Consider the following 23269-nt stretch of genomic DNA (forward strand, 5'->3'; position numbering starts at 1 on the left):
AGCAGCCCAGTTCACCCCCACTGGCCCGCTGGGCAAGGCTGAGCCCCGGGGTAGCTCCTGGAGCGTGAAGTGTGGTCATGAGGGACCCAGCCCCACATCAGTCACATGGCAGCTGGGGCTCTGCAGCTGCCTGGTGGATTTGGCAGTAGCTATGGCTGGGGCTGAGCTGCTGAGGTGCAGTGAGGGACCCCAGGCAGCTTGTGGCTCACCAATGAAACTGACGGCCGCCTCGCGCAAGGGCTCCTGTGGGCTCTGCTGATACAGCAGGCTCTGATGCAGGTACTCCTCCAACCTCCTTCTGCTCTCTTCAGCTAGAGCGAGCACACAGGGACAGAGTTGACACAGACACTCCCCCTGCACCCAGGACTGGCCTCCCCTGCCAGGACACCTGCAATGCCCAGCCAGCAGCTAGCTGGTGCCAGGGTTTGGAGGGAGCAGAGGCAGCATGCTCCCTGGCCAGGGTGCTGCAGTGCCCCCTGCCACCAAAGGCCAGTGGGGGAACCCCTGGACTGGGGGGGGGGGGGGGGGGGGGCGGGGGGAGGGGGGGGAAATGGGACCCCTGTGCCCTGCAGGCAGGCAGCACAGGGCTGCCATGGAGGGCAGGGGAAAGCTGCTAGCCCCATGTGCTGGGGACTGGGGGAGAGAGGCTTCTCCAGGCTGGCTTGCAGGGCTTTGGGGACATCCTTACCATGCACTTGGCAGCCCCCCATATCTGCTCTGTCTGCAACAGCTTCTGGAGCTGCTGCCACCTCAGGAACTTGGCAGCTTCAACGACAGCTTCCTTGGAGGCCTTCAGAGCAGCAGAGACAGGGAGATGGCACCTCTACCCAGGAAAGAGGACCTGGAGATCCCTGGGCTGAGTATGAGGGCAGCAAGGGTTGGGGTCAAAACCTGGCCTTAGGCACCTGCAGGTGCTGCTGGAAAGCCCACAGGGCCTCCAGTGCTCAGGTCTTTATGGCCAGCACTGCTGCTGGGCGATGCTGGATGTGGTAGGGCAGGTGTAGGGTATGTCCCTATCCCCTTCACACGGGCTGCCAGCTCTGCGGCTGCAGGCAGGAAGGGGCTCTGAGAGGGCTCCAGATGCAGCACATTCAAAGAGCTCAGAAATGCCCACCTGAGCCACACTTGAGTCACTGTCATGCAGGTGGAAGAACAAGGGCAGGAGGCTTCTGTGCACATCCTTCCTCATCTGCTTTTGTGAGACCTGAATGAAACCCTCATCACATCTCTGCTGAGGAGGATGGACTGCTTTCGCACGCAGCTGCTCGCCTAGGACGAGAGAAGTAAGAGGAGAGGACCTCAGCCCTCGCTTCTCCAAGCCACTGAAGTGAGAAGAACCACCACTCACAGGCCAGTGAGCACACATGGAGAGGGATGCACCATCCCTGAGCCACACACACATGCCACCCAAGGGGTCTCTTCGCTGCCTTACATTTTCAAAGAGTGGCAGGAGCATGTTGAGCAGCTGCAGAGCAATGGGGCCAGCCGTCTGCCTGTCTACCACGCAGAGGATGTTGCTGAGGACAGTCAGGGCGGCCTTCATGACGTCGCAGTCATCATCCTGCAGTTGCTGCATAACGGCTGGCAGCAGGCCTTGCAGAGACATAGCCTTGCCTATGTGAAACACGCTTTCTTGGTGACACAGTTGAGGAGGACAGCACCAGCAAAACCACTCCGCTTGCAGAGGGGCAGACAGAGATCTCCCCATGTGCAGCACAGCCCAATGCCCTGCCTTTTGTGTTCAGTGGCTGAGGGGCTGCTGAACAGGGCAGTGGGGGCAGTGGGCACAGTTCTCACCACTCCTGATTCCTGGCACAGCCCAAGCACACCGCTGCGCACACAACACCTGCTGCCAGGCCCAGGCAGATGCCCTCACTGAGCCTGGCTGCCCCTGCTCACCTGCTTAGGTTTCTCAGACAGCGTGGCGAGGCTTGTGATCGCTACCTTGCGCAGCACTGAACTCTCGCTACGCAGCCGCATGTGGAGGACATACAGGATGAGGCTATCGTCAATCTTCAGCCTGGTGCAGTCCAGGAGCTGAAACACACCCAGAGCAGAGTGAGAGCCGCAGAGCTCCTGGAAGGCCCAGGGCAAGGCACCAGAGCTGGGCACAGCTCAGACGGGAGGCAGTGGCACCCTTGCCACCTCCCCTCTGCCTCATGCATGTGGCCCAGCTTCCCCATGCTGCTCTTGAAGAGGAAATACTTGCCACCAGGCCCACCTCAATGCAGACAATAATGGCACAGATGTCCTCATGTGATCGTATGATTCCAACCGCCTCTTCACATATGGAGGTGCAGCTGGCCCGTTCTTTATGCTTCAGCACTCTAGCAGGGGGAAGAAGGCATTGGCAGCACTGAGACAGGCAAAGCTCTCTGGGCCTATGGTGCCACACAAGTCACGGCTTGGCCACACAAGTCACGGCTCCATCTGCACCTTGTGTGGCGGCTTGCACCCCACCACCTGTGCTGAAGAGGATCATGCAGGGGACCCTTTCCCTCCAGTGGGGAAACAGCAGCAGACGCAAGGATGGCTGACAAAGCTCTTACCTACTCAGGACCCTGATGCCACTGGGGTAGTCGTAGGGGCTCATGAGCATGTCCCAAGCACCCTTCCCCTTTGATGTCTTCAACCAGGGAGTCACCACCCAGAAAATGGAAGAAAGCTTGCATGGTCCTCACCACGCACCTGCATGCAGAGCAAAGCATGGTCACGTGTGGAAGCGTGGCCCTGGCTCTGGCCCAGGGCAGACACCGGGGTACAGGAGCAGAGTACCTGCGACGGTTGACTACACGATCCTCAGCCTCCTTATTCAAATCTTAGAGCAGCAGCAGCCCTCCTGTGGGCTCTTGGTGGTGAAGGAGATCTGCAAGACCAGTGCCAGAAGAGCTCCTCCAAATGTTTCCTTATGTTGCTTTGGTTGGAAGGCACCAGGAAGGCCATGCGCATGACATTAGTTATCTGCAGAAAACACCCAGGGACACTCTCACTGCAGAGATGTCCCTGCAGCATGCCTGGGGCTAGGGGGTTCAGGAGCTGCGCTGACTGGAGGGAGATGCCAGGACAGAGTCCAGCCAGCTGCATGGCTGGAGCTCCCCTGTGGTGGCATTCAGGGCTTGGTGCCCATTTCTAGCATGGACACATAAGCTTTGATGGTCCTGAGGGAAGAGCTCAGCCAGCCCCATAGCCCATGCTGGCTACGCTGCACTCACCTTCTCCAGCCCCACAGCCTGCTCTTCCCCTCAGGCTTCCTGGCTGCCCAAGCAGCAGGAGGTGGGGAGGGAGGAGGACCCCAAGGGCAGCAGGGGCAGGCTGCTTGCCAGTCTGCCGCAGGGCCGAGCAGCATGTGCTGCCCTGCCTGGCTGTAGCCCTGAAGCCCTCAGTGACCTTTGGAGGTCCAGGTTTCGGAGCAGAGGGAGAGGGGAGGAGGAGCTGGTGAGGGGTGCACAGCCCCAGGCAGGGCAGACCAGGCCTCATCCGGACACTCACAGTCAGCAATACGTGGCAGTTGCAGTTTGTCCTGAAGTTGCTCTGCAACATGCTTGTGTGCTGGATCAGTACCAGCGACTTCAGTATTCTGCCCGAAATGCTGGGCTCACATGCCAGCGCGTTCCACATGGCCCCGGTAGTGGTGCGATGCACAGATCCAGAATCAGTGGGGCCATCTTGGCCATAACAAGTTTTGTCTTGGCAGTTCTCAGAGGTCCTAGGATTCGCCTGAAGCTGAAGGGCCATGTCTATGTCACCAGTGATGGAAATCGACAGCAGGCTAGTGGTCACATCCCAAGAGTGCAGCTGGGCCATTGGAGCAGGGTCTGCATCAGGATGTCCCCAGCGACCTTCTGGTAACAAGCATCAGCTGCCTATAGATGATCTGCATGTAGTCATCCACCTGGCGGAGGCAGAAGTGTGGAGCTGGGTGCAGTGCAGCCACGGCCCCTGCTGCCCCCAAGGACTGTTCTCTCCTGTCACTCCTTGCCAGCCTCAAAGGCCACTGGACATGTGCCCTGAGGGCACACGCACAGGGCAGTCCAGATGCATGCTGCTTACCTTGGTCAGCTTCAAGCACATCAAGGCTGTCTTCAGCGTGTTGGCAATCACCTGGGTGTTAGAGACTCTTTCTTGTGTCATGTTGCTCAAAACTGTGAGGACTACGTTGTACCTCTCGGAAGGGAGTAAGAAGTTCCCAGGTTCCTAAGGGAGAAAGAGAGGGAAGTTTGTCACCCTGAGGGCGCTGGTGGCAGAGCAGAGCTAAGCAGTCAGGTTGGCTCTGGGCTGACACAGCCGGGGCAGTGCTGGCCCACCCCCAGGACAAGTGCCAGCACTGGGGGCTGCTCTGGGGTGACTGCAGCCACGGGAGCATGTGTGAGAGACTGAACTGAAATCAGGCTCCACCGTTCATTGCCTCAAAGATTGGTGTGAAAGACTGGCATGAGGAACTGAGGTCCACTGTCTCAAAGATTGCTGTCCATTATCTCAAGGACTCCTGACAGACATGTGCAGACAGCTGGCTGCAAGACCAGCAAAAGTGGATGCATGTGATCAACTAGGAATGTGCGGTACGTGACATTACGAACAGAGGTACTTCCCCCAACACGTAATAAAAGGGACAAAGGTAATTGCCAGGTGGCCACCCAACAAGGAAGATGAATATGGCCCTCAGGACACCACTGGATCCATGGTGGTGACCATCTCTCTGCACTCTGAATGCTTGCTTAATTTCTGTCCTCTTTTCCAAACTGTCCTATCACTATATTTTATAATAATCTTTTTAAAAGAATTATATTTATAATAAACAAACTGACCAACTGTGGCGCTTGACCTCATCTGCATCTTAAATTCATTCTGGGAATCACTAAAAAAATATTTCTGACACTAGGTTTTACCTAGTCAGACCTTCAGAGCGTTGTAGAGGGAGCTGCCCTGTGGGCTGAAGGCGAGGGTGGGCTGAGCCACGGGCAAGAGCTATAGAGCTACAGTGTGCTGGCTCTGCCAGGAACCAGAGCTGCCAGTGGCCAAGATGGCCAGAGCTGCTCCACTGACACTGGGTTAAAGCCTCTGCCTACTCCCTCGTGGAGCACAGGAGGCCTTGCCATCCACCACAATAGCCAAGGCACTGGTTCATGGGAGTGTCCTGCTAGCCCCCACAGCCAAAAGCCCCAGCAAGAGAAGGTCATTACCGCCATTTCATCATTGAGCTCCATAGGCCACAAGCTGTTAACAACTTCCCGCTCCAGAGGCATCTCTGTATCCTCACGTTTCGCCACAGTAGCCTGGGCAGGAGGGGAAACACAGTGTGAACAACAGTGGCAGGAACAACAGAGAGCTGGAGGCAGCAGGTGAGAGTGTCAAGGAGAGCTGTGCTTGGCTCTCCATTCCATGGGAGCTGGAGATGTGCCAGGGCGGTAGTGGGCCCGTTTATCAGGGGAAGAGAGGGAAAACAGCCTCTTAGGCTGTAGAGGGGCAGGAGAGTTCAGTCTGGCTTTCCTGCTCAGGAGGAGGACAGAAGCCCAGGCATGCTGCAGCCACTGGCTCTCCAGCTCAAGGGCTCTCGGGGACAGGTCCCAAGCTGCTGCTCCGTAGCAGGCTGTGTGTGCTCTACGGTTTGCACAGCTGCTGCCCTGCTCCAGTGACGGAGGCATTTGCTGCTCCTTCCTCTAGCAGAGGAGGGCGCTAGGGCAGTGCGGTACCTTGCCTGGGCCCTTGCAGCTGGAAAGCTCCAGCCTGCCTCAGTGTCTCTTACTCTGTCGCACCAGAAGGAACCTCTTGAAGTTACACAGTGCCTGGAAAGCCCCGCAGCTATCTCCTGGTCCTCCTCAGCACAGGACAGGGCAAGGTACCCCACTGCGTGCCCTAGGAAATCCAGAGGCTTGTTTCTGGAGAAGCGCCGCATGCCGTATTCTGCATTGAAGTGCTGTGGGAAAGAGGAAGCGGCAGTAGCAGGGCCAAGCTGTGGCAGATGGGATGAAAGCCTTAACCTCTAAGAGCAGCCCCCAGGCCAAGTGCCACGTGAGCAGCTGCACCGCACGGTCACTGCACTGCACTGGCGGTCAAGCCAGGGCAAGGACTGTGCTGTCTCCCTATGAAGGTACTCTGGAAGGGTTCTGCCTTTCTCGCCCTGTGAGCCCCTTGGGCTGGGGTAGGTGTCTGAAAGAAGACTGAGACCCTGGATCTGCTGCTCCTCCAGACTCATAGTCAGCTGACAGAGCCTCCTTCACCAGCTGCAGGACTCCCCATCTCCAGGGGAGGGAGGGCTGCCAGAGCTGCATCTGCAAAATGCTCTCATGCCCAGCCAGGGACAGCACTGGCTCCTGGGAGAAAAGGCACAAGACAGAGTGCAGCTCCCAGACAGAGGACCAAAGATGCTGGTGCAAGGTTTAGCCTTGCTGAATCCCCTACTGTCCTGCACCCAGGCTTCCCTTGAAGGGGGGCCCAGAGTGGTCAGCTACTCTGTGGCACCAGGAAGGGGCAAGCGGTAGCCATAAGTCACCTTCATCACAGGCTCCTTACCTCCAGCATTGAAGAGGACGATAAAAAGTAGGTGAGGCGTACAATCCACCCTACAGCCTTTCGGCGCTTAGCCACGTCCTCAGATGCCGTGATGGGCAGCAGAACCTGAAAAGGGAAAAGCTGCAGGTTTGCCGTGGGAAAACAACAGTGACTCCCAGAGCAGGGGTTCTGTCAAGCATCTCATGCTGTTTATGCAATGTGCTGCCAAGGTTTCCCATGGTCCAGAGCAAGACCTGGAATGGGTCCATCCATGTTGTGATCTGGGGACCACTGCCAGCTGTTGGTGACTTGCTGTAGTCAGGGAAGTTGCCAGACCCCATCCCCAAGGCACCTCTGCCCCCTTCCACATGCAGCTCCAAAAAGGCTCCCTCTCCAAGAAGACCAGAACCTCTGGCAGGGGCTGCAGAAGGGAGGCCAGGCCCATGAGTAGGCCAGAAGAGAAGACCTTCAGGGCTGAGCTCCCATTGCACTATGCACCTTGTACTATGGCCGTATCCTAGAGCATCCCCACCCTGCTGGCAAATGGGGAGGGAGAACGTGAACAGGGCAGACAGTGAGGGCAGTGGCTCAGCAGTGCCAGAAAACTCTTTTCACCCCTTGGCCTGGGGGGGCGCATGCTTTAGAAGGTCTCATCAATTTAGGGTAAGGCAAGGAAGACATCCCGTGAGCTCTGCTCTTGGTAAACGCCTGACCTGCAGTATTTTCTCTGTTATGAAGATGCAGGATTTCTGTGAAGCACCATGTATCAGCGCCTCCAGCACACTGTCAAGGGTTTTCAGGATCTGTAAGGAGAGACATAGACAGACACAGATACACAGAGATGCAGCAGGTTACATGCTTCTTCCTTGCAAAAAGTTTGCTTGCCTGCCTTGCACCTGAGGTGGCCCTCAGCTGGTGCCCAAAGGCTCTGGTGCCCAGGGGAGGCCTCAGGGTCTCCCTGGCCTTCCTTCTCCTGTTGGCTTCCAGCAGTCAAAGTCAGTGAGGGGACCATGCAGAAGGACAGGCTGTCAGGCTCTCTGCAGCTCAGCCCACATTTACCTGGTAGTAGAATGGAGTACACTGGCTGATCGTCTCGCTTGCAACAAAACTGAAGGTGTCACCTATGTATTTGCAGAGGTGGTTATACAGCACACTTTCCCTGTATTTGCTGCAAGGAGAGAAGGTGCCAGCTGGATGCAAGGGTTTCTACACTGGGGAAGGTGGCCACAAACACTATGACCAGCAGTCCCCACGGTTGAACCTACACAAGGTAGGCAAGGCATCTCCTCCCTCCCCCCCGTTCTGCTGAGTCAGGGACAGAGGGCAGCCCTGGGCAGTGAACCCTGAAGCCCTTTCCATCTCCTGCCTCTTCCTTCAGAGGAAAAGCCAAGAGGCGTCGGGTAGCCCTGGAGCATCCACCGCTATCCTGCCTGACCCACTGATGGGCTGAGAGGTGGGAGAGCAGAGGCCCAAAGACCACACCACCAGCACAGGAAAATTCCTGGTGCTACCAGGCCCATGGGAGGCTCTGGCCTGGCCAGGCTCTGGGACAGGTACCTCAGTGCAGCGATGGCAAGCAGGGCTTGCTGCCACATCATGGTGTCCATGCTGTCGAAGGTCTCGTTTTGCATTAGTGCCTGCAGAGGGAAAGCATGGCTGGATCCGGGGCACAGCAGCTGCCAGTGCCTGGCACCGGTCTGCCAGTCTGCAGAGTGGGCAAAGTCTGCCAGTCAGCTCCAGGACCCACAGCAGCCCCCTGCTCTGCAGTGGCCCCAGTGGCAGGAAGAGCTGTTCCCACAAGGCCTGTCCTACTCTTCCGCTGTCTGTGCCCAGATGCCTGAGTGCTGTCCTTATCACCGGTCCGGTGCTTGGCCATCTCTGCTCCTTTTCCCTTAGCCCCGCTGGGAGGGCCACTCACCTCCAGTTTACTCAGCAGCTCATGGGATGTTGGGCTCTGGTACCTTCCTTGCACTGAGGCTCTGCAGAGCATGTCGATGGAGGCCAGAAACTTCATCTTTGAGTCCTGATCCTGTCAGTCCAGGAGAAGAGAGACAGAGAAGAAGGGTGAGGGGGCAATGGTACAGACAGCAGGAGTGAAGGCTTGAGGGGCTGCAGCAGTGGTGCAGGGGGCCAGGAGGGGAAACAGCTCTGCACTGCCAGAAGCCCTTCAGGAGCCTGTGTGTAGGCAGCACCTATCTGGGAGCTGCTGGCACAGCTTTGCTGACAAATTCTGCCATTACCCTTCTGGTGCTTTTGACAAAGTCCATGATGTAGTCGTGGGCCTCCTTTTCCTCATCCTGCAACTGGATGCTAGAGGCAGCAGCAGCTACACCTGATGAAGAGCAAGAATGGGGAGAGTTGTAGGCAGGGGTAGGATGTAGAGGGAAGAGATGGGGTCCTCTCTCCAGCCCTGCCCCGGCTGCTGTGCCCCACAGCACAACCTGGGCCAGGGTGCTGATGCCCTGTCCATCTCCTCCAAGATGCTGCCAGGAGCAGGGTGAGAAAGGTGCCAGCCCTGCAGCCCCGCTGCCTCCTGCCCATGCACCTGCTTCTCCTTGCCCTGTTTCTGTGCCCCAAGGCCATTCTCTGGGGTCCTGTTGATACCTACTTATGTAATCGATGGTGACACTCTGAGATTCCTCCATGGGCATTGCCTGGGTCTTTCTGACCACTGATGGTCACCGCCAGCTGCCCCAGCAGGGGCTCCTGCACAAGCTGCTTGGCTCTTCTCTCCTCAGAGTCCCTGGTTCCTGTGGGACTGGGCACACTACTTGCCCTGAGGGCCCCACTGTTACGCAGCACCCAGGCCAGGGAGGGAATGTATCTTGGCCTGCATTGTGACCTATGTGCTGCAGGGCGGAGCACCATGTGTTGCCCCCGCCTGGCTGTGGCCCTCAACTCAAGTAACCAAGAAACCACATTTTCTTCCACCTTATTTCTTCTTTTCATTAACAGCTAGAATTTCACTGAATGGTTCAGGCTGGAAAGGAACTTCAAGATCATCCAGCTCCTCAGAGGAGACTGAGGGAAAGCCATTCATTCAGCCTGTAGAGGAGAAAGCTTCAGGGCAGACCTCACAGCAACCCTCCACTACCTACAGGAGGACATGAAGACAGAGACAGTTTCTTCACAGCAGTGGATGGTGGGATAATGACAGACAAGAGGCTTCGAGAGACATTCAGACTGGAAATAAGGAAAAGCCTTTTCCCTCATAAGGACAGCAAAGAGATGCACAGGTTGCCCAGAGAGACAGTGCTGTCTCATGCCAGGAAGATGTGACTGGACAAAGCCCCAAGAACCTTGGTCTGATGCTGCTTTGAGCACGAGGTTCAAGCAGAAGCCTCTAGAAGTCAGTTCCCACCCAAGATACCACATGATCCTGTGAGTAGGCCACCTCCACAAAAAGGTACATACAAGTCTTTGGAAGCAAAGATTTCACAAGGTGTCAAGGAAAATGCTTGTGCACTAAGAACTGGCTTTTCTCAGAGATGCCAGGGTCTCTAAAACTGCCACTGTGGAAACCCTTGAAGGGGAAATGGACTCAGGCTTTCCACATCCTAAACCAATGCTTCAACTCTGCAACAACAGCAATGCCACAGAACAGGTCCAGTAGCATGCATCACCCCCTACACTTTTGTGTCTACCCCTACACCTTGTGTCTACACACCACTTGTTTTCAACTACTGGCATCCCTTTTACCTTTGGGCATGAAAACAGAACACTTTGCACAACAGAGTGGCGCCACAAAAAAAATAGAAAAAGAAAAAAACCCACAAAAAAAAAATCCCAACTTTCCAGCTATAAGCTGGAATAAAGGAGAAAACAAAACAGCCAAAGCAACATTCCAAGTCAGATCTAGCTCTCTGCTTCACTCCCAGCTGGAGCACGTTGTTCTCCCTTTGAGAGAAAGCTCCTTCTTCAGACATAACCACACCCAGCCTAGCCCAGGCACATAGTATCGAGTAGAAAAGGTATACTTTTTCGGAAGACATTAGATAAAGAGCTGTTCTCGGCTCCAGCCACACGCTCAGCAGTAGGCCCTCTAGGCAAGAAAATCCGAACGCCGCTAGAGACTGGCGCAGGGGCAGAGCCACTGGGCACCTGCCACGTACAAGATGGCCCCCGGGCTTGCCGCCACACGCAACATGCCCGCTTCCCCAAGTGCCCTTGCATATAGGACGCTGGTGGAACATGTTATTTCTGTAAATTGTCTCTGCTTTGCAGTCTTCCCAGACAGACTAAGTCTTTCCCAAATAAAAAGAAAGATTTGCATTTCTGGGGATAAGGTTCAATTTTCTCCCCAGTGAGAAAAAGGGAAAAGCTACATTTCGGGAAGAGAGAACAGGGCCACCCCTTTTGGGCAAGCCAAAATGCATTTTACTGGCCTGGAGATGCCTCTTCTAGATAAGGTGTCATCTTCAGTTCAGCACCTGACTGTTAACAGCTCTTGATGAACAGGAGTGTTCTGATGAACACAGATGCCAGACAGGAAAACACTGATTAAGTTCCTGCATGTATTTTCAGTCGTTGTTTAGTAAATCTAGAACCATAGAACAGCTAGGGTTGCAAAGGACCTGCTGACCTGGCCAGGCTGTCAAAATAACTCAGCCTTTGGTGCCACCAATCCTGGACATTCTCCTTGGATCCTTCAAACACAACAAAGATTGGTTGTTCCTGTTTGTTTTAAGAGGGGCACTTTGTCCCAGGCCCAAGATACAATAACTATGAACTGTGGCTACCAATTGCAGGTGCACAGTATGTAACAAACACTCAGTATATCTTAGGTGGATAGAAAAGTGATTTCAGTAGAAAATTTAATAAAAATTTTCTTTCAAACATTATGTTGACATAATAAAAAATGTCAACAGAAAACAATCTATTGCTGTTTCCCTGCACTTGGAGGAAGAATCTCATAGGAAGCTCTTCCACTTCAGTGCCCTGGATCAGACCAGCTGGTTAGGGATCCTCCTTCTCTCTGCCCTCCGGAGGCAGCACCACAGTGCCGCCAGGAAGGACCTGGACGAAGGCTCTTCACATGCATCATACAGCATCTGCTTCGTTTTGAGCACCAGGGAAGAGGACCAAGGGGCTGCTGTCATTCTCCATGTTTTGAAGGGCTGCGATGGAAAGGAACAGAGCCACTGTCACAGCCCAGATCTGCAGGGGATCTGAAGAGTCCCTCTAGCCAGGGCCACTCCCACCCCACAGCAATTCCCACAGCCAGGAGGGAGGCAGGGGTACCAGGATTAGATGGAAGGTGTTGCCCACCAGTGTCCCACGTGCTCCTCAAATCTCTCTACTCTGCCCACGCCATCCCTCACCCACAGAGGGCGCAGAGCCCTCCTAGGCCAGGCCAGGGATTATAGCTCCCTACCCAGGGCCTTTCCTCCTACCCACAGGCACCCCACTGCCCTCCCTCACCTTCATTAATGACCAGGATCTTCTCCTTGCGCCCATCCTTCAGATGCTGCCCAGCGAGCCCTAGGCACACACAGCCAGTCACAGATCCTGCTGACCTGACCACCCCAGCAGCCCAGTTCACCCCCACTGGCCCGCTGGGCAAGGCTGAGCCCGGGGTAGCTCCTGGAGCGTGAAGTGGTCATGAGGGACCCAGCCCCACATCAGTCACATCGGGCAGCTGGGGCTCTGCAGCTGCCTGGTGGATTTGGCAGTAGCTATGGCTGGGGCTGAGCTGCTGAGGTGCAGTGAGGGACCCCCAGGCAGCTTGTGGCTCACCAATGAACCTGACGGCCGCCTCGCGCAAGGGCTCCTGTGGGCTCTGCTGATACAGCAGGCTCTGATGCAGGTACTCCTCCAACCTCCTTCTGCTTCTCTTCAGCTAGAGCGAGCACACAGGGACAGAGTTGACACAGACCCTCCCCCTGCACCCAGGACTGGCCTCCCCTGCCAGGACACCTGCAATGCCCAGCCAGCAGCTAGCTGGTGCCAGGGTTTGGAGGGAGCAGAGGGCAGCATGCTCCCTGGCCAGGGTGCTGCAGTGCCACCCTGCCACCAAAGGCCAGTGGGGAACCCCTGGACTCCGGGGGGGGGGGGGGGGGGGGGGGGGGGGGGGGGGGGGGGGGCGGGGGAGGGGGGGGAAATGGGACCCCTGTGCCCTGCAGGCAGGCAGCACAGGGCTGCCATGGAGGGCAGGGGGAAAGCTGCTAGCCCCATGTGCTGGGGACTGGGGGAGAGAGGCTTCTCCAGGCTGGCTTGCAGGGCTTTGGGGACATCCTTACCATGCACTTGGCAGCCCCCCATATCTGCTCTGTCTGCAACAGCTTCTGGAGCTGCTGCCACCTCAGGAACTTGGCAGCTTCAGCGACAGCTTCCTTGGAGGCCTTCAGAGCAGCAGAGACAGGGAGATGGCACCTCTACCCAGGAAAGAGGACCTGGAGATCCCTGGGCTGAGTATGAGGGCAGCAAGGGTTGGGGTCAAAACCTGGCCTTAGGCACCTGCAGGTGCTGCTGGAAAGCCCACAGGGCCTCCAGTGCTCAGGTCTTTATGGCCAGCACTGCTGCTGGGCGATGCTGGATGTGGTAGGGCAGGTGTAGGGTATGTCCCTATCCCCCTTCACACGGGCTGCCAGCTCTGCGGCTGCAGGCAGGAAGGGGCTCTGAGAGGGCTCCAGATGCAGCACATTCAAAGAGCTCAGAAATGCCCACCTGAGCCACACTTGAGTCACTGTCATGCAGGTGGAAGAACAAGGGCAGGAGGCTTCTGTGCACATCCTTCCTCATCTGCTTTTTGTGAGACCTGAATGAAACCCTCATCACATCTCTGCTGAGGAGGATGGACTGCTTTCGCACGCAGCTGCTCGCCTAGGACGAGAGAAGTAAGAGGAGAGGACCTCAGCCCTCGCTTCTCCAAGCCACTGAAGTGAGAAGAACCACCACTCACAGGCCAGTGAGCACACATGGAGAGGGATGCACCATCCCTGAGCCACACACACATGCCACCCAAGGGGCTCTCTCGCTGCCTTACATTTTCAAAGAGTGGCAGGAGCATGTTGAGCAGCTGCAGAGCAATGGGGCCAGCCGTCTGCCTGTCTACCACGCAGAGGATGTTGCTGAGGACAGTCAGGGCGGCCTTCATGACGTCGCAGTCATCATCCTGCAGTTGCTGCATAACGGCTGGCAGCAGGCCTTGCAGAGACATAGCCTTTGCCTATGTGAAACACGCTTTCTTGGTGACACAGTTGAGGAGGACAGCACCAGCAAAACCACTCCGCTTGCAGAGGGGCAGACAGAGATCTCCCCATGTGCAGCACAGCCCAATGCCCTGCCTTCTGTGTTCAGTGGCTGAGGGGCTGCTGAACAGGGCAGTGGGGGCAGTGGGCACAGTTCTCACCACTCCTGATTCCTGGCACAGCCCAAGCACACCGCTGCGCACACAACCACCTGCTGCCCAGGCCCAGGCAGATGCCCTCACTGAGCCTGGCTGCCCCTGCTCACCTGCTTAGGTTTCTCAGACAGCGTGGCGAGGCTTGTGATCGCTACCCTTGCGCAGCACTGAACTCTCGCTACGCAGCCGCATGTGGAGGACATACAGGATGAGGCTATCGTCAATCTTCAGCCTGGTGCAGTCCAGGAGCTGAAACACACCCAGAGCAGAGTGAGAGCCGCAGAGCTCCTGGAAGGCCCAGGGCAAGGCACCAGAGCTGGGCACAGCTCAGACGGGAGGCAGTGGCACCCTTGCCACCTCCCCTCTGCCTCATGCATGTGGCCCAGCTTCCCCCTGCCTGCTCTTGAAGAGGAAATACTTGCCACCAGGCCCACCTCAATGCAGACAATAATGGCACAGATGTCCTCATGTGATCGTATGATTCCAACCGCCTCTTCACATATGGAGGTGCAGCTGGCCCGTTCTTTATGCTTCAGCACTCTAGCAGGGGGAAGAAGGCATTGGCAGCACTGAGACAGGCAAAGCTCTCTGGGCCTATGGTGCCACACAAGTCACGGCTTGGCCACACAAGTCACGGCTCCATCTGCACCTTGTGTTGGCGGCTTGCACCCCACCACCTGTGCTGAAGAGGATCATGCAGGGGACCCTTTCCCTCCAGTGGGGAAACAGCAGCAGACGCAAGGATGGCTGACAAAGCTCTTACCTACTCAGGACCCTGATGCCACTGGGGTAGTCGTAGGGGCTCATGAGCATGTCCCAAGCACCCTCCCCTTTGATGTCTTCAACCAGGGAGTCACCACCCAGAAAATGGAAGAAAGCTTGCATGGTCCTCACCACGCACCTGCATGCAGAGCAAAGCATGGTCACGTGTGGAAGCGTGGCCCTGGCTCTGGCCCAGGGCAGACACCGGGGTACAGGAGCAGAGTACCTGCGACGGTTGACTACACGATCCTCAGCCTCCTTATTCAAAATCTTAGAGCAGCAGCAGCCCTCCTGTGGGCTCTTGGTGGTGAAGGAGATCTGCAAGACCAGTGCCATGAAGAGCTCCTCCAAATGTTTCCTTATGTTGCTTTGGTTGGAAGGCACCAGGAAGGCCATGCGCATGACATTAGTTATCTGCAGAAAACACCCAGGGACACTCTCACTGCAGAGATGTCCCTGCAGCATGCCTGGGGCTAGGGGGTTCAGGAGCTGCGCTGACTGGAGGGAGATGCCAGGACAGAGTCCAGCCAGCTGCATGGCCTGGAGCTCCCCTGTGGTGGCATTCAGGGCTTGGTGCCCATTTCTAGCATGGACACATAAGCTTTGATGGTCCTGAGGGAAGAGCTCAGCCAGCCCCATAGCCCATGCTGGCTACGCTGCACTCACCTTCTCCAGCCCCACAGCCTGCTCTTCCCCTCAGGCTTCCTGGCTGCCCAAGCAGCAGGAGGTGGGGAGGGAGGAGGACCCCCAAGGGCAGCAGGGGCAGGCTGCTTGCCAGTCTGCCGCAGGGCCGAGCAGCATGTGCTGCCCTGCCTGGCTGTAGCCCTGAAGCCCTCAGTGACCTTTTGGAGGTCCAGGTTTCGGAGCAGAGGGAGAGGGGAGGAGGAGCTGGTGAGGGGTGCACAGCCCCAGGCAGGGCAGACCAGGCCTCATCCGGACACTCACAGTCAGCAATACGTGGCAGTTGCAGTTTGTCCTGAAGTTGCTCTGCAACATGCTTGTGTGCTGGATCAGTACCAGCGACTTCAGTATTCTGCCCGAAATGCTGGGCTCACATGCCAGCGCGTTCCACATGGCCCCGGTAGTGGTGCGATGCCACAGATCAGAATCAGTGGGGCCATCTTGGCCATAACAAGTTTTGTCTTGGCAGTTCTCAGAGGTCCTAGGATTCGCCTGAAGCTGAAGGGCCATGTCTATGTCACCAGTGATGGAAATCGACAGCAGGCTAGTGGTCACATCCCAAGAGTGCAGCTGGGCCATTTGGAGCAGGGTCTGCATCAGGATGTCCCACAGCGACCTTCTGGTAACAAGCATCAGCTGCCTATAGATGATCTGCATGTAGTCATCCACCTGGCGGAGGCAGAAGTGTGGAGCTGGGTGCAGTGCAGCCACGGCCCCTGCTGCCCCCAAGGACTGTTCCTCTCCTGTCACTCCTTGCCAGCCTCAAAGGCCACTGGACATGTGCCCTGAGGGCACACGCACAGGGCAGTCCAGATGCATGCTGCTTACCTTGGTCAGCTTCAAGCACATCAAGGCTGTCTTCAGCGTGTTGGCAATCACCTGGGTGTTAGAGACTCTTTCTTGTGTCATGTTGCTCAAAACTGTGAGGACTACGTTGTACCTCTCGGAAGGGAGTAAGAAGTTCCCAGGTTCCTAAGGGAGAAAGAGAGGGAAGTGTTGTCACCCTGAGGGCGCTGGTGGCAGAGCAGAGCTAAGCAGTCAGGTTGGCTCTGGGCTGACACAGCCGGGGCAGTGCTGGCCCACCCCCAGGACAAGTGCCAGCACTGGGGGCTGCTCTGGGGTGACTGCAGCCACGGGAGCATGTGTGAGAGACTGAACTGAAATCAGGCTCCACCGTTCATTGCCTCAAAGATTGGTGTGAAAGACTGGCATGAGGAACTGAGGTCCACTGTCTCAAAGATTGCTGTCCATTATCTCAAGGACTCCTGACAGACATGTGCAGACAGCTGGCTGCAAGACCAGCAAAAGTGGATGCATGTGATCAACTAGGAATGTGCGGTACGTGACATTACGAACAGAGGTACTTCCCCCAACACGTAATAAAAGGGGACAAAGGTAATTGCCAGGTGGCCACCCAACAAGGAAGATGAATATGGGCCCTCAGGACACCACTGGATCCATGGTGGTGACCATCTCTCTGCACTCTGAATGCTTGCTTAATTTCTGTCCTCTTTTCCAAACTGTCCTATCACTATATATTTTATAATAATCTTTTTAAAAGAATTATATTTTTATAATAAACAAACTGACCAACTGTGGCGCTTGACCTCATCTGCATCTTAAATTCATTCTGGGAATCACTAAAAAAATATTTCTGACACTAGGTTTTACCTAGTCAGACCTTCAGAGCGTGTAGAGGGAGCTGCCCTGTGGGCTGAAGGCGAGGGGTGGGCTGAGCCACGGGCAAGAGCTATAGAGCTACAGTGTGCTGGCTCTGCCAGGAACCAGAGCTTGCCAGTGGCCAAGATGGCCAGAGCTGCTCCACTGACACTGGGTTAAAGCCTCTGCCTACTCCCTCGTGGAGCACAGGAGGCCTTGCCATCCACCACAATAGCCAAGGCACTGGTTCATGGGAGTGTCCTGCTAGCCCCACAGCCAAAAGCCCCAGCAAGAGAAGGTCATTACCGCCATTTCATCATTGAGCTCCATAGGCCACAAGCTGTTAACAACTTCCCGCTCCAGAGGCATCTCTGTATCCTCACGTTTCGCACAGTAGCCTGGGCAGGAGGGGAAACACAGTGTGAACAACAGTGGCAGGAACAACAGAGAGCTGGAGGCAGCAGGTGAGAGTGTCAAGGAGAGCTGTGCTTGGCTCTCCATTCCATGGGAGCTGGAGATGTGCCAGGGCGGGTAGTGGGCCCGTTTATCAGGGGAAGAGAGGAAAACAGCCTCTTAGGCTGTAGAGGGGCAGGAGAGTTCAGTCTGGCTTTCTGCTCAGGAGGAGGACAGAAGCCCAGGCATGCTGCAGCCACTGGCTCTCCAGCTCAAGGGCTCTCGGGACAGGTCCCAAGCTGCTGCTCCGTAGCAGGCTGTGTGTGCTCTACGGTTTGCACAGCTGCTGCCCTGCTCCAGTGACGGAGGCATTTGCTGCTCCTTCCTCTAGCAGAGGAGGGCGCTAGGGCAGTGCGGTACCTTGCCTGGGCCCTTGCAGCTGGAAAGCTCCAGCCTGCCTCAGTGTCTCTTACTCTGTCGCACCAGAAGGAACCTCTTGAAGTTACACAGTGCCTGGAAAGCCCCGCAGCTGATCTCCTGGTCCTCCTCAGCACAGGACAGGGCAAGGTACCCCACTGCGTGCCCTAGGAAATCCAGAGGCTTGTTTCTGGAGAAGCGCCGCATGCCGTATTCTGCATTGAAGTGCTGTGGGAAAGAGGAAGCGGCAGTAGCAGGGCCAAGCTGTGGCAGATGGGATGAAAGCCTTAACCTCTAAGAGCAGCCCCCAGGCCAAGTGCCACGTGAGCAGCTGCACCGCACGGTCACTGCACTGCACTGGCGGTCAAGCCAGGGCAAGGACTGTGCTGTCTCCCTATGAAGGTAACTCTGGAAGGGTTCTGCCTTCTCGCCCTGTGAGCCCCTTGGGCTGGGGTAGGTGTCTGAAAGAAGACTGAGACCCTGGATCTGCTGCTCCTCCAGACTCATAGTCAGCTGACAGAGCCCTCCTTCACCAGCTGCAGGACTCCCCATCTCCAGGGGAGGGAGGGCTGCCAGAGCTGCATCTGCAAAATGCTCTCATGCCCAGCCAGGGACAGCACTGGCTCCTGGGAGAAAAGGCACAAGACAGAGTGCAGCTCCCAGACAGAGGACCAAAGATGCTGGTGCAAGGTTTAGCCTTGCTGAATCCCCTACTGTCCTGCACCCAGGCTTCCCTTGAAGGGGGCCCAGAGTGGTCAGCTACTCTGTGGCACCAGGAAGGGGCAAGCGGTAGCCATAAGTCACCTTCATCAGAGGCTCCTTACCTCCAGCATTGAAGAGGACGATAAAAAGTAGGTGAGGCGTACAATCCACCCTACAGCCTTTCGGCGCTTAGCCACGTCCTCAGATGCCGTGATGGGCAGCAGAACCTGAAAAGGGAAAAGCTGCAGGTTTGCCGTGGGAAACAACAGTGACTCCCAGAGCAGGGGTTCTGTCAAGCATCTCATGCTGTTTATGCAATGTGCTGCCAAGGTTTCCCATGGTCCAGAGCAAGACCTGGAATGGGGTCCATCCATGTTGTGATCTGGGGACCACTGCCAGCTGTTGGTGACTTGCTGTAGTCAGGGAAGTTGCCAGACCCCATCCCCAAGGCACCTCTGCCCCCTTCCACATGCAGCTCCAAAAAGGCTCCCTCTCCAAGAAGACCAGAACCTCTGGCAGGGGCTGCAGAAGGGAGGCCAGGCCCATGAGTAGGCCAGAAGAGAAGACCTTCAGGGCTGAGCTCCCATTGCACTATGCACCTTGTACTATGGCCGTATCCTAGAGCATCCCCACCCTGCTGGCAAATGGGGAGGAGAACGTGAACAGGGCAGACAGTGAGGGCAGTGGCTCAGCAGTGCCAGAAACTCTTTTCACCCCTTGGCCTGGGGGGCGCATGCTTTAGAAGGTCTCATCAATTTAGGGTAAGGCAAGGAAGACATCCCGTGAGCTCTGCTCTTGGTAAACGCCTGACCTGCAGTATTTTCTCTGTTATGAAGATGCAGGATTTCTGTGAAGCACCATGTATCAGCGCCTCCAGCACACTGTCAAGGGTTTTTCAGGATCTGTAAGGAGAGACATAGACAGACACAGATACACAGAGATGCAGCAGGTTACATGCTTCTTCCTTGCAAAAAGTTTGCTTGCCTGCCTTGCACCTGAGGTGGCCCTCAGCTGGTGCCCAAAGGCTCTGGTGCCCAGGGGAGGCCTCAGGGTCTCCCTGGCCTTCCTTCTCCTGTTGGCTTCCAGCAGTCAAAGTCAGTGAGGGGACCATGCAGAAGGACAGGCTGTCAGGCTCTCTGCAGCTCAGCCCACATTTACCTGGTCGTAGAATGGAGTACACTGGCTGATCGTCTCGCTTGCAACAAAACTGAAGGTGTCACCTATGTATTTGCAGAGGTGGTTATACAGCACACTTTCCCTGTATTTGCTGCAAGGAGAGAAGGTGCCAGCTGGATGCAAGGGTTTCTACACTGGGGAAGGTGGCCACAAACACTATGACCAGCAGTCCCCACGGTTGAACCTACACAAGGTAGGCAAGGCATCTCCTCCCTCCCCCCGTTCTGCTGAGTCAGGGACAGAGGGCAGCCCTGGGCAGTGAACCCTGAAGCCCTTTCCATCTCCTGCCTCTTCCTTCAGAGGAAAAGCCAAGAGGCGTCGGGTAGCCCTGGAGCATCCACCGCTATCCTGCCTGACCCACTGATGGGCTGAGAGGTGGGAGAGCAGAGGCCCAAAGACCACACCACCAGCACAGGAAATTCCTGGTGCTACCAGGCCCATGGGAGGCTCTGGCCTGGCCAGGCTCTGGGACAGGTACCTCAGTGCAGCGATGGCAAGCAGGGCTTGCTGCCACATCATGGTGTCCATGCTGTCGAAGGTCTCGTTTTGCATTAGTGCCTGCAGAGGGAAAGCATGGCTGGATCCGGGGCACAGCAGCTGCCAGTGCCTGGCACCGGTCTGCCAGTCTGCAGAGTGGGCAAAGTCTGCCAGTCAGCTCCAGGACCCACAGCAGCCCCCTGCTCTGCAGTGGCCCCAGTGGCAGGAAGAGCTGTTCCCACAAGGCCTGTCCTACTCTTCCGCTGTCTGTGCCCAGATGCCTGAGTGCTGTCCTTATCACCGGTCCGGTGCTTGGCCATCTCTGCTCCTTTCCCTTAGCCCCGCTGGGAGGGCCACTCACCTCCAGTTTACTCAGCAGCTCATGGGATGTTGGGCTCTGGTACCTTCCTTGCACTGAGGCTCTGCAGAGCATGTCGATGGAGGCCAGAAACTTCATCTTTGAGTCCTGATCCTGTCAGTCCAGGAGAAGAGAGACAGAGAAGAAGGGTGAGGGGGCAATGGTACAGACAGCAGGAGTGAAGGCTTGAGGGGCTGCAGCAGTGGTGCAGGGGGCCAGGAGGGGAACAGCTCTGCACTGCCAGAAGCCCTTCAGGAGCCTGTGTGTAGGCAGCACCTATCTGGGAGCTGCTGGCACAGCTTTGCTGACAAATTCTGCCATTACCCTTCTGGTGCTTTTGACAAAGTCCATGATGTAGTCGTGGGCCTCCTTTTCCTCATCCTGCAACTGGATGCTAGAGGCAGCAGCAGCTACACCTGATGAAGAGCAAGAATGGGGAGAGTTGTAGGCAGGGGTAGGAGGTAGAGGGAAGAGATGGGGTCCTCTCTCCAGCCCTGCCCCGGCTGCTGTGCCCACAGCACACCCTGGGCCAGGGTGCTGATGCCCTGTCCATCTCCTCCAAGATGCTGCCAGGAGCAGGGTGAGAAAGGTGCCAGCCCTGCAGCCCCGCTGCCTCCTGCCCATGCACCTGCTTCTCCTTGCCCTGTTCTGTGCCCCAAGGCCATTCTCTGGGGTCCTGTTGATACCTACTTATGTAATCGATGGTGACACTCTGAGATTCCTCCATGGGCATTGCCTGGGTCTTTCTGACCACTGATGGTCACCGCCAGCTGCCCCAGCAGGGGCTCCTGCACAAGCTGCTTGGCTCTTCTCTCCTCAGAGTCCTGGTTCCTGTGGGACTGGGCACACTACTTGCCCTGAGGGCCCCACTGTTACGCAGCACCCAGGCCAGGGAGGGAATGTATCTTGGCCTGCATTGTGACCTATGTGCTGCAGGGCGGAGCACCATGTGTTGCCCCGCCTGGCTGTGGCCCTCAACTCAAGTAACCAAGAAACCACATTTTCTTCCACCTTATTTCTTCTTTTCATTAACAGCTAGAATTTCACTGAATGGTTCAGGCTGGAAAGGAACTTCAGATCATCCAGCTCCTCAGAGGAGACTGAGGGAAAGCCATTCATTCAGCCTGTAGAGGAGAAAGCTTCAGGGCAGACCTCACAGCAACCCTCCACTACCTACAGGAGGACATGAAGACAGAGACAGTTTCTTCACAGCAGTGGATGGTGGGATAATGACAGACAAGAGGCTTCGAGAGACATTCAGACTGGAAATAAGGAAAAGCCTTTTCCCTCATAAGGACAGCAAAGAGATGCACAGGTTGCCCAGAGAGACAGTGCTGTCTCATGCCAGGAAGATGTGACTGGACAAAGCCCCAAGAACCTTGGTCTGATGCTGCTTTGAGCACGAGGTTCAAGCAGAAGCCTCTAGAAGTCAGTTCCCACCCAAGATACCACATGATCCTGTGAGTAGGCCACCTCCCACAAAAAGGTACATACAAGTCTTTGGAAGCAAAGATTTCACAAGGTGTCAAGGAAAATGCTTGTGCACTAAGAACTGGCTTTTCTCAGAGATGCCAGGGTCTCTAAAACTGCAACTGTGGAAACCCTTGAAGGGGAAATGGACTCAGGCTTTCCACATCCTAAACCAATGCTTCAACTCTGCAACAACAGCAATGCCACAGAACAGGTCCAGTAGCATGCATCACCCCCTACACTTTTGTGTCTACCCCCTACACCTTGTGTCTACACACCACTTGTTTTCAACTACTGGCATCCCTTTTACCTTTGGGCATGAAAACAGAACACTTTGCACAACAGAGTGGCGCCACAAAAAAAAATAGAAAAAGAAAAAAACCCACAAAAAAAAATCCCAACTTTCCAGCTATAAGCTGGAATAAAGGAGAAAACAAAACAGCCAAAGCAACATTCCAAGTCAGATCTAGCTCTCTGCTTCACTCCCAGCTGGAGCACGTTGTTCTCCCTTTGAGAGAAAGCTCCTTCTTCAGACATAACCACACCCAGCCTAGCCCAGGCACATAGTATCGAGTAGAAAAGTATACTTTTTCGGAAGACATTAGATAAAGAGCTGTTCTCGGCTCCAGCCACACGCTCAGCAGTAGGCCCTCTAGGCAAGAAAATCCGAACGCCGCTAGAGACTGGCGCAGGGGCGGAGCCGCTGGGCGCCGCCACGTACAAGATGGCCCCCGGGCTTGCCGCCACACGCAACATGGCCCCCGGGCTTGCCGCCACACACAAGATGGCTCCGTGCCTGCATATAGACGCTGGTGGAACATGTTATTTCTGTAAATTGTCTCTGCTTTGCAGTCTTCCCAGACAGACTAAGTCTTTCCCAAATAAAAAGAAAGATTTGCATTTCTGGGGATAAGGTTCAATTTTCTCCCCAGTGAGAAAAAGGGAAAAGCTACATTTCGGGAAGAGAGAACAGGGCCACCCCTTTTGGGCAAGCCAAAATGCATTTTACTGGCCTGGAGATGCCTCTTCTAGATAAGGTGTCATCTTCAGTTCAGCACCTGACTGTTAACAGCTCTTGATGAACAGGAGTGTTCTGATGAACACAGATGCCAGACAGGAAAACACTGATTAAGTTCCTGCATGTATTTTCAGTCGTTGTTTAGTAAATCTAGAACCATAGAACAGCTAGGGTTGCAAAGGACCTGCTGACCTGGCCAGGCTGTCAAAATAACTCAGCCTTTGGTGCCACCAATCCTGGACATTCTCCTTGGATCCTTCAAACACAACAAAGATTGGTTGTTCCTGTTTGTTTTAAGAGGGGCACTTTGTCCCAGGCCCAA

At 55.8% G+C, this 23269-nt stretch overlaps 3 protein-coding genes and 1 long non-coding RNA gene across 5 annotated transcripts; all 4 read right to left on the reverse strand.

Annotated features, from left to right (window-relative positions):
- Positions 1-223: 223 nt before the first annotated feature.
- LOC117437896 (uncharacterized) lies at positions 224-1605 on the reverse strand. 2 transcript variants are annotated; one of them, XR_004550525.1, is made up of 4 exons: positions 1433-1605; positions 1115-1269; positions 689-790; positions 224-311 (listed from the first exon to the last, which is right to left on the reverse strand). It is a non-coding gene; the product is annotated as an uncharacterized lncRNA (long non-coding RNA). The 2 variants fall into 2 exon arrangements; XR_004550524.1 differs by having other exon boundaries at positions 689-856.
- A 2215-nt stretch (positions 1606-3820) lies between these two features.
- LOC117437969 (uncharacterized) lies at positions 3821-9226 on the reverse strand. Its single transcript, XM_034073105.1, has 11 exons — positions 9098-9226; positions 8730-8821; positions 8408-8518; positions 8047-8126; positions 7549-7657; positions 7203-7292; positions 6511-6615; positions 5744-5914; positions 5181-5273; positions 4051-4194; positions 3821-3892 (listed from the first exon to the last, which is right to left on the reverse strand). Exons 1-11 carry the CDS (start codon positions 9138-9140, stop codon positions 3821-3823), a joined length of 1110 nt encoding a protein of 369 aa, XP_033928996.1. The 5' UTR covers positions 9141-9226.
- A 2303-nt stretch (positions 9227-11529) lies between these two features.
- On the reverse strand, positions 11530-13984 carry LOC117437970 (maestro heat-like repeat-containing protein family member 6). Its single transcript, XM_034073106.1, has 7 exons — positions 13945-13984; positions 13475-13657; positions 13156-13311; positions 12729-12830; positions 12226-12328; positions 11911-11970; positions 11530-11606 (listed from the first exon to the last, which is right to left on the reverse strand). Exons 2-7 carry the CDS (start codon positions 13646-13648, stop codon positions 11530-11532), a joined length of 672 nt encoding a protein of 223 aa, XP_033928997.1. The 5' UTR covers positions 13649-13657; positions 13945-13984.
- A 5348-nt stretch (positions 13985-19332) lies between these two features.
- LOC117437971 (uncharacterized) lies at positions 19333-23212 on the reverse strand. The gene is made up of 5 exons (XM_034073107.1): positions 20784-23212; positions 20463-20573; positions 20103-20182; positions 19607-19715; positions 19333-19350 (listed from the first exon to the last, which is right to left on the reverse strand). The coding sequence occupies exons 1-5, from the start codon at positions 21081-21083 to the stop codon at positions 19333-19335; spliced, it is 618 nt and encodes a 205-aa protein (XP_033928998.1). The 5' UTR covers positions 21084-23212.
- Between the last annotated feature and the right edge of the window lie 57 nt (positions 23213-23269).

The sequence above is a fragment of the Melopsittacus undulatus genome, chromosome Z (genome assembly GCF_012275295.1).
Source record: "Melopsittacus undulatus isolate bMelUnd1 chromosome Z, bMelUnd1.mat.Z, whole genome shotgun sequence".
In the NCBI taxonomy this organism is placed as follows: domain Eukaryota; kingdom Metazoa; phylum Chordata; class Aves; order Psittaciformes; family Psittaculidae; genus Melopsittacus; species Melopsittacus undulatus.

Bases quoted from the DNA above. Each gene is read 5' to 3' on its own strand.
- LOC117437971 (XM_034073107.1), bottom strand. From the start codon at position 21,083: ATGGGCAGGAGGCAGCGGGGCTGCAGGGCTGGCACCTTTCTCACCCTG. The intron at 20,574-20,783 runs GTAATGGCAGAA...CTGGACTGACAG, and splicing joins TTGTCAAAAGCACCAGAAGG to GATCAGGACTCAAAGATGAA. The intron at 20,183-20,462 runs GTGAGTGGCCCT...TTCCCTCTGCAG, and splicing joins AGCTGCTGAGTAAACTGGAG to GCACTAATGCAAAACGAGAC.
- LOC117437969 (XM_034073105.1), bottom strand. From the start codon at position 9,140: ATGCCCATGGAGGAATCTCAGAGTGTCACCATCGATTACATAA. The intron at 8,127-8,407 runs GTGAGTGGCCCT...TTCCCTCTGCAG, and splicing joins AGCTGCTGAGTAAACTGGAG to GCACTAATGCAAAACGAGAC. The intron at 7,658-8,046 runs GTACCTGTCCCA...CTCTCCTTGCAG, and splicing joins CTTGCCATCGCTGCACTGAG to CAAATACAGGGAAAGTGTGC.
- LOC117437970 (XM_034073106.1), bottom strand. From the start codon at position 13,648: ATGTCTCTGCAAGGCCTGCTGCCAGCCGTTATGCAGCAACTGCAGGAT. The intron at 11,971-12,225 runs GTGAGCCACAAG...GTGTGTGCCTAG, and splicing joins GGCGGCCGTCAGGTTCATTG to GGCTCGCTGGGCAGCATCTG. The intron at 11,607-11,910 runs GTGAGGGAGGGC...TTTCCATCGCAG, and splicing joins GATCCTGGTCATTAATGAAG to CCCTTCAAAACATGGAGAAT.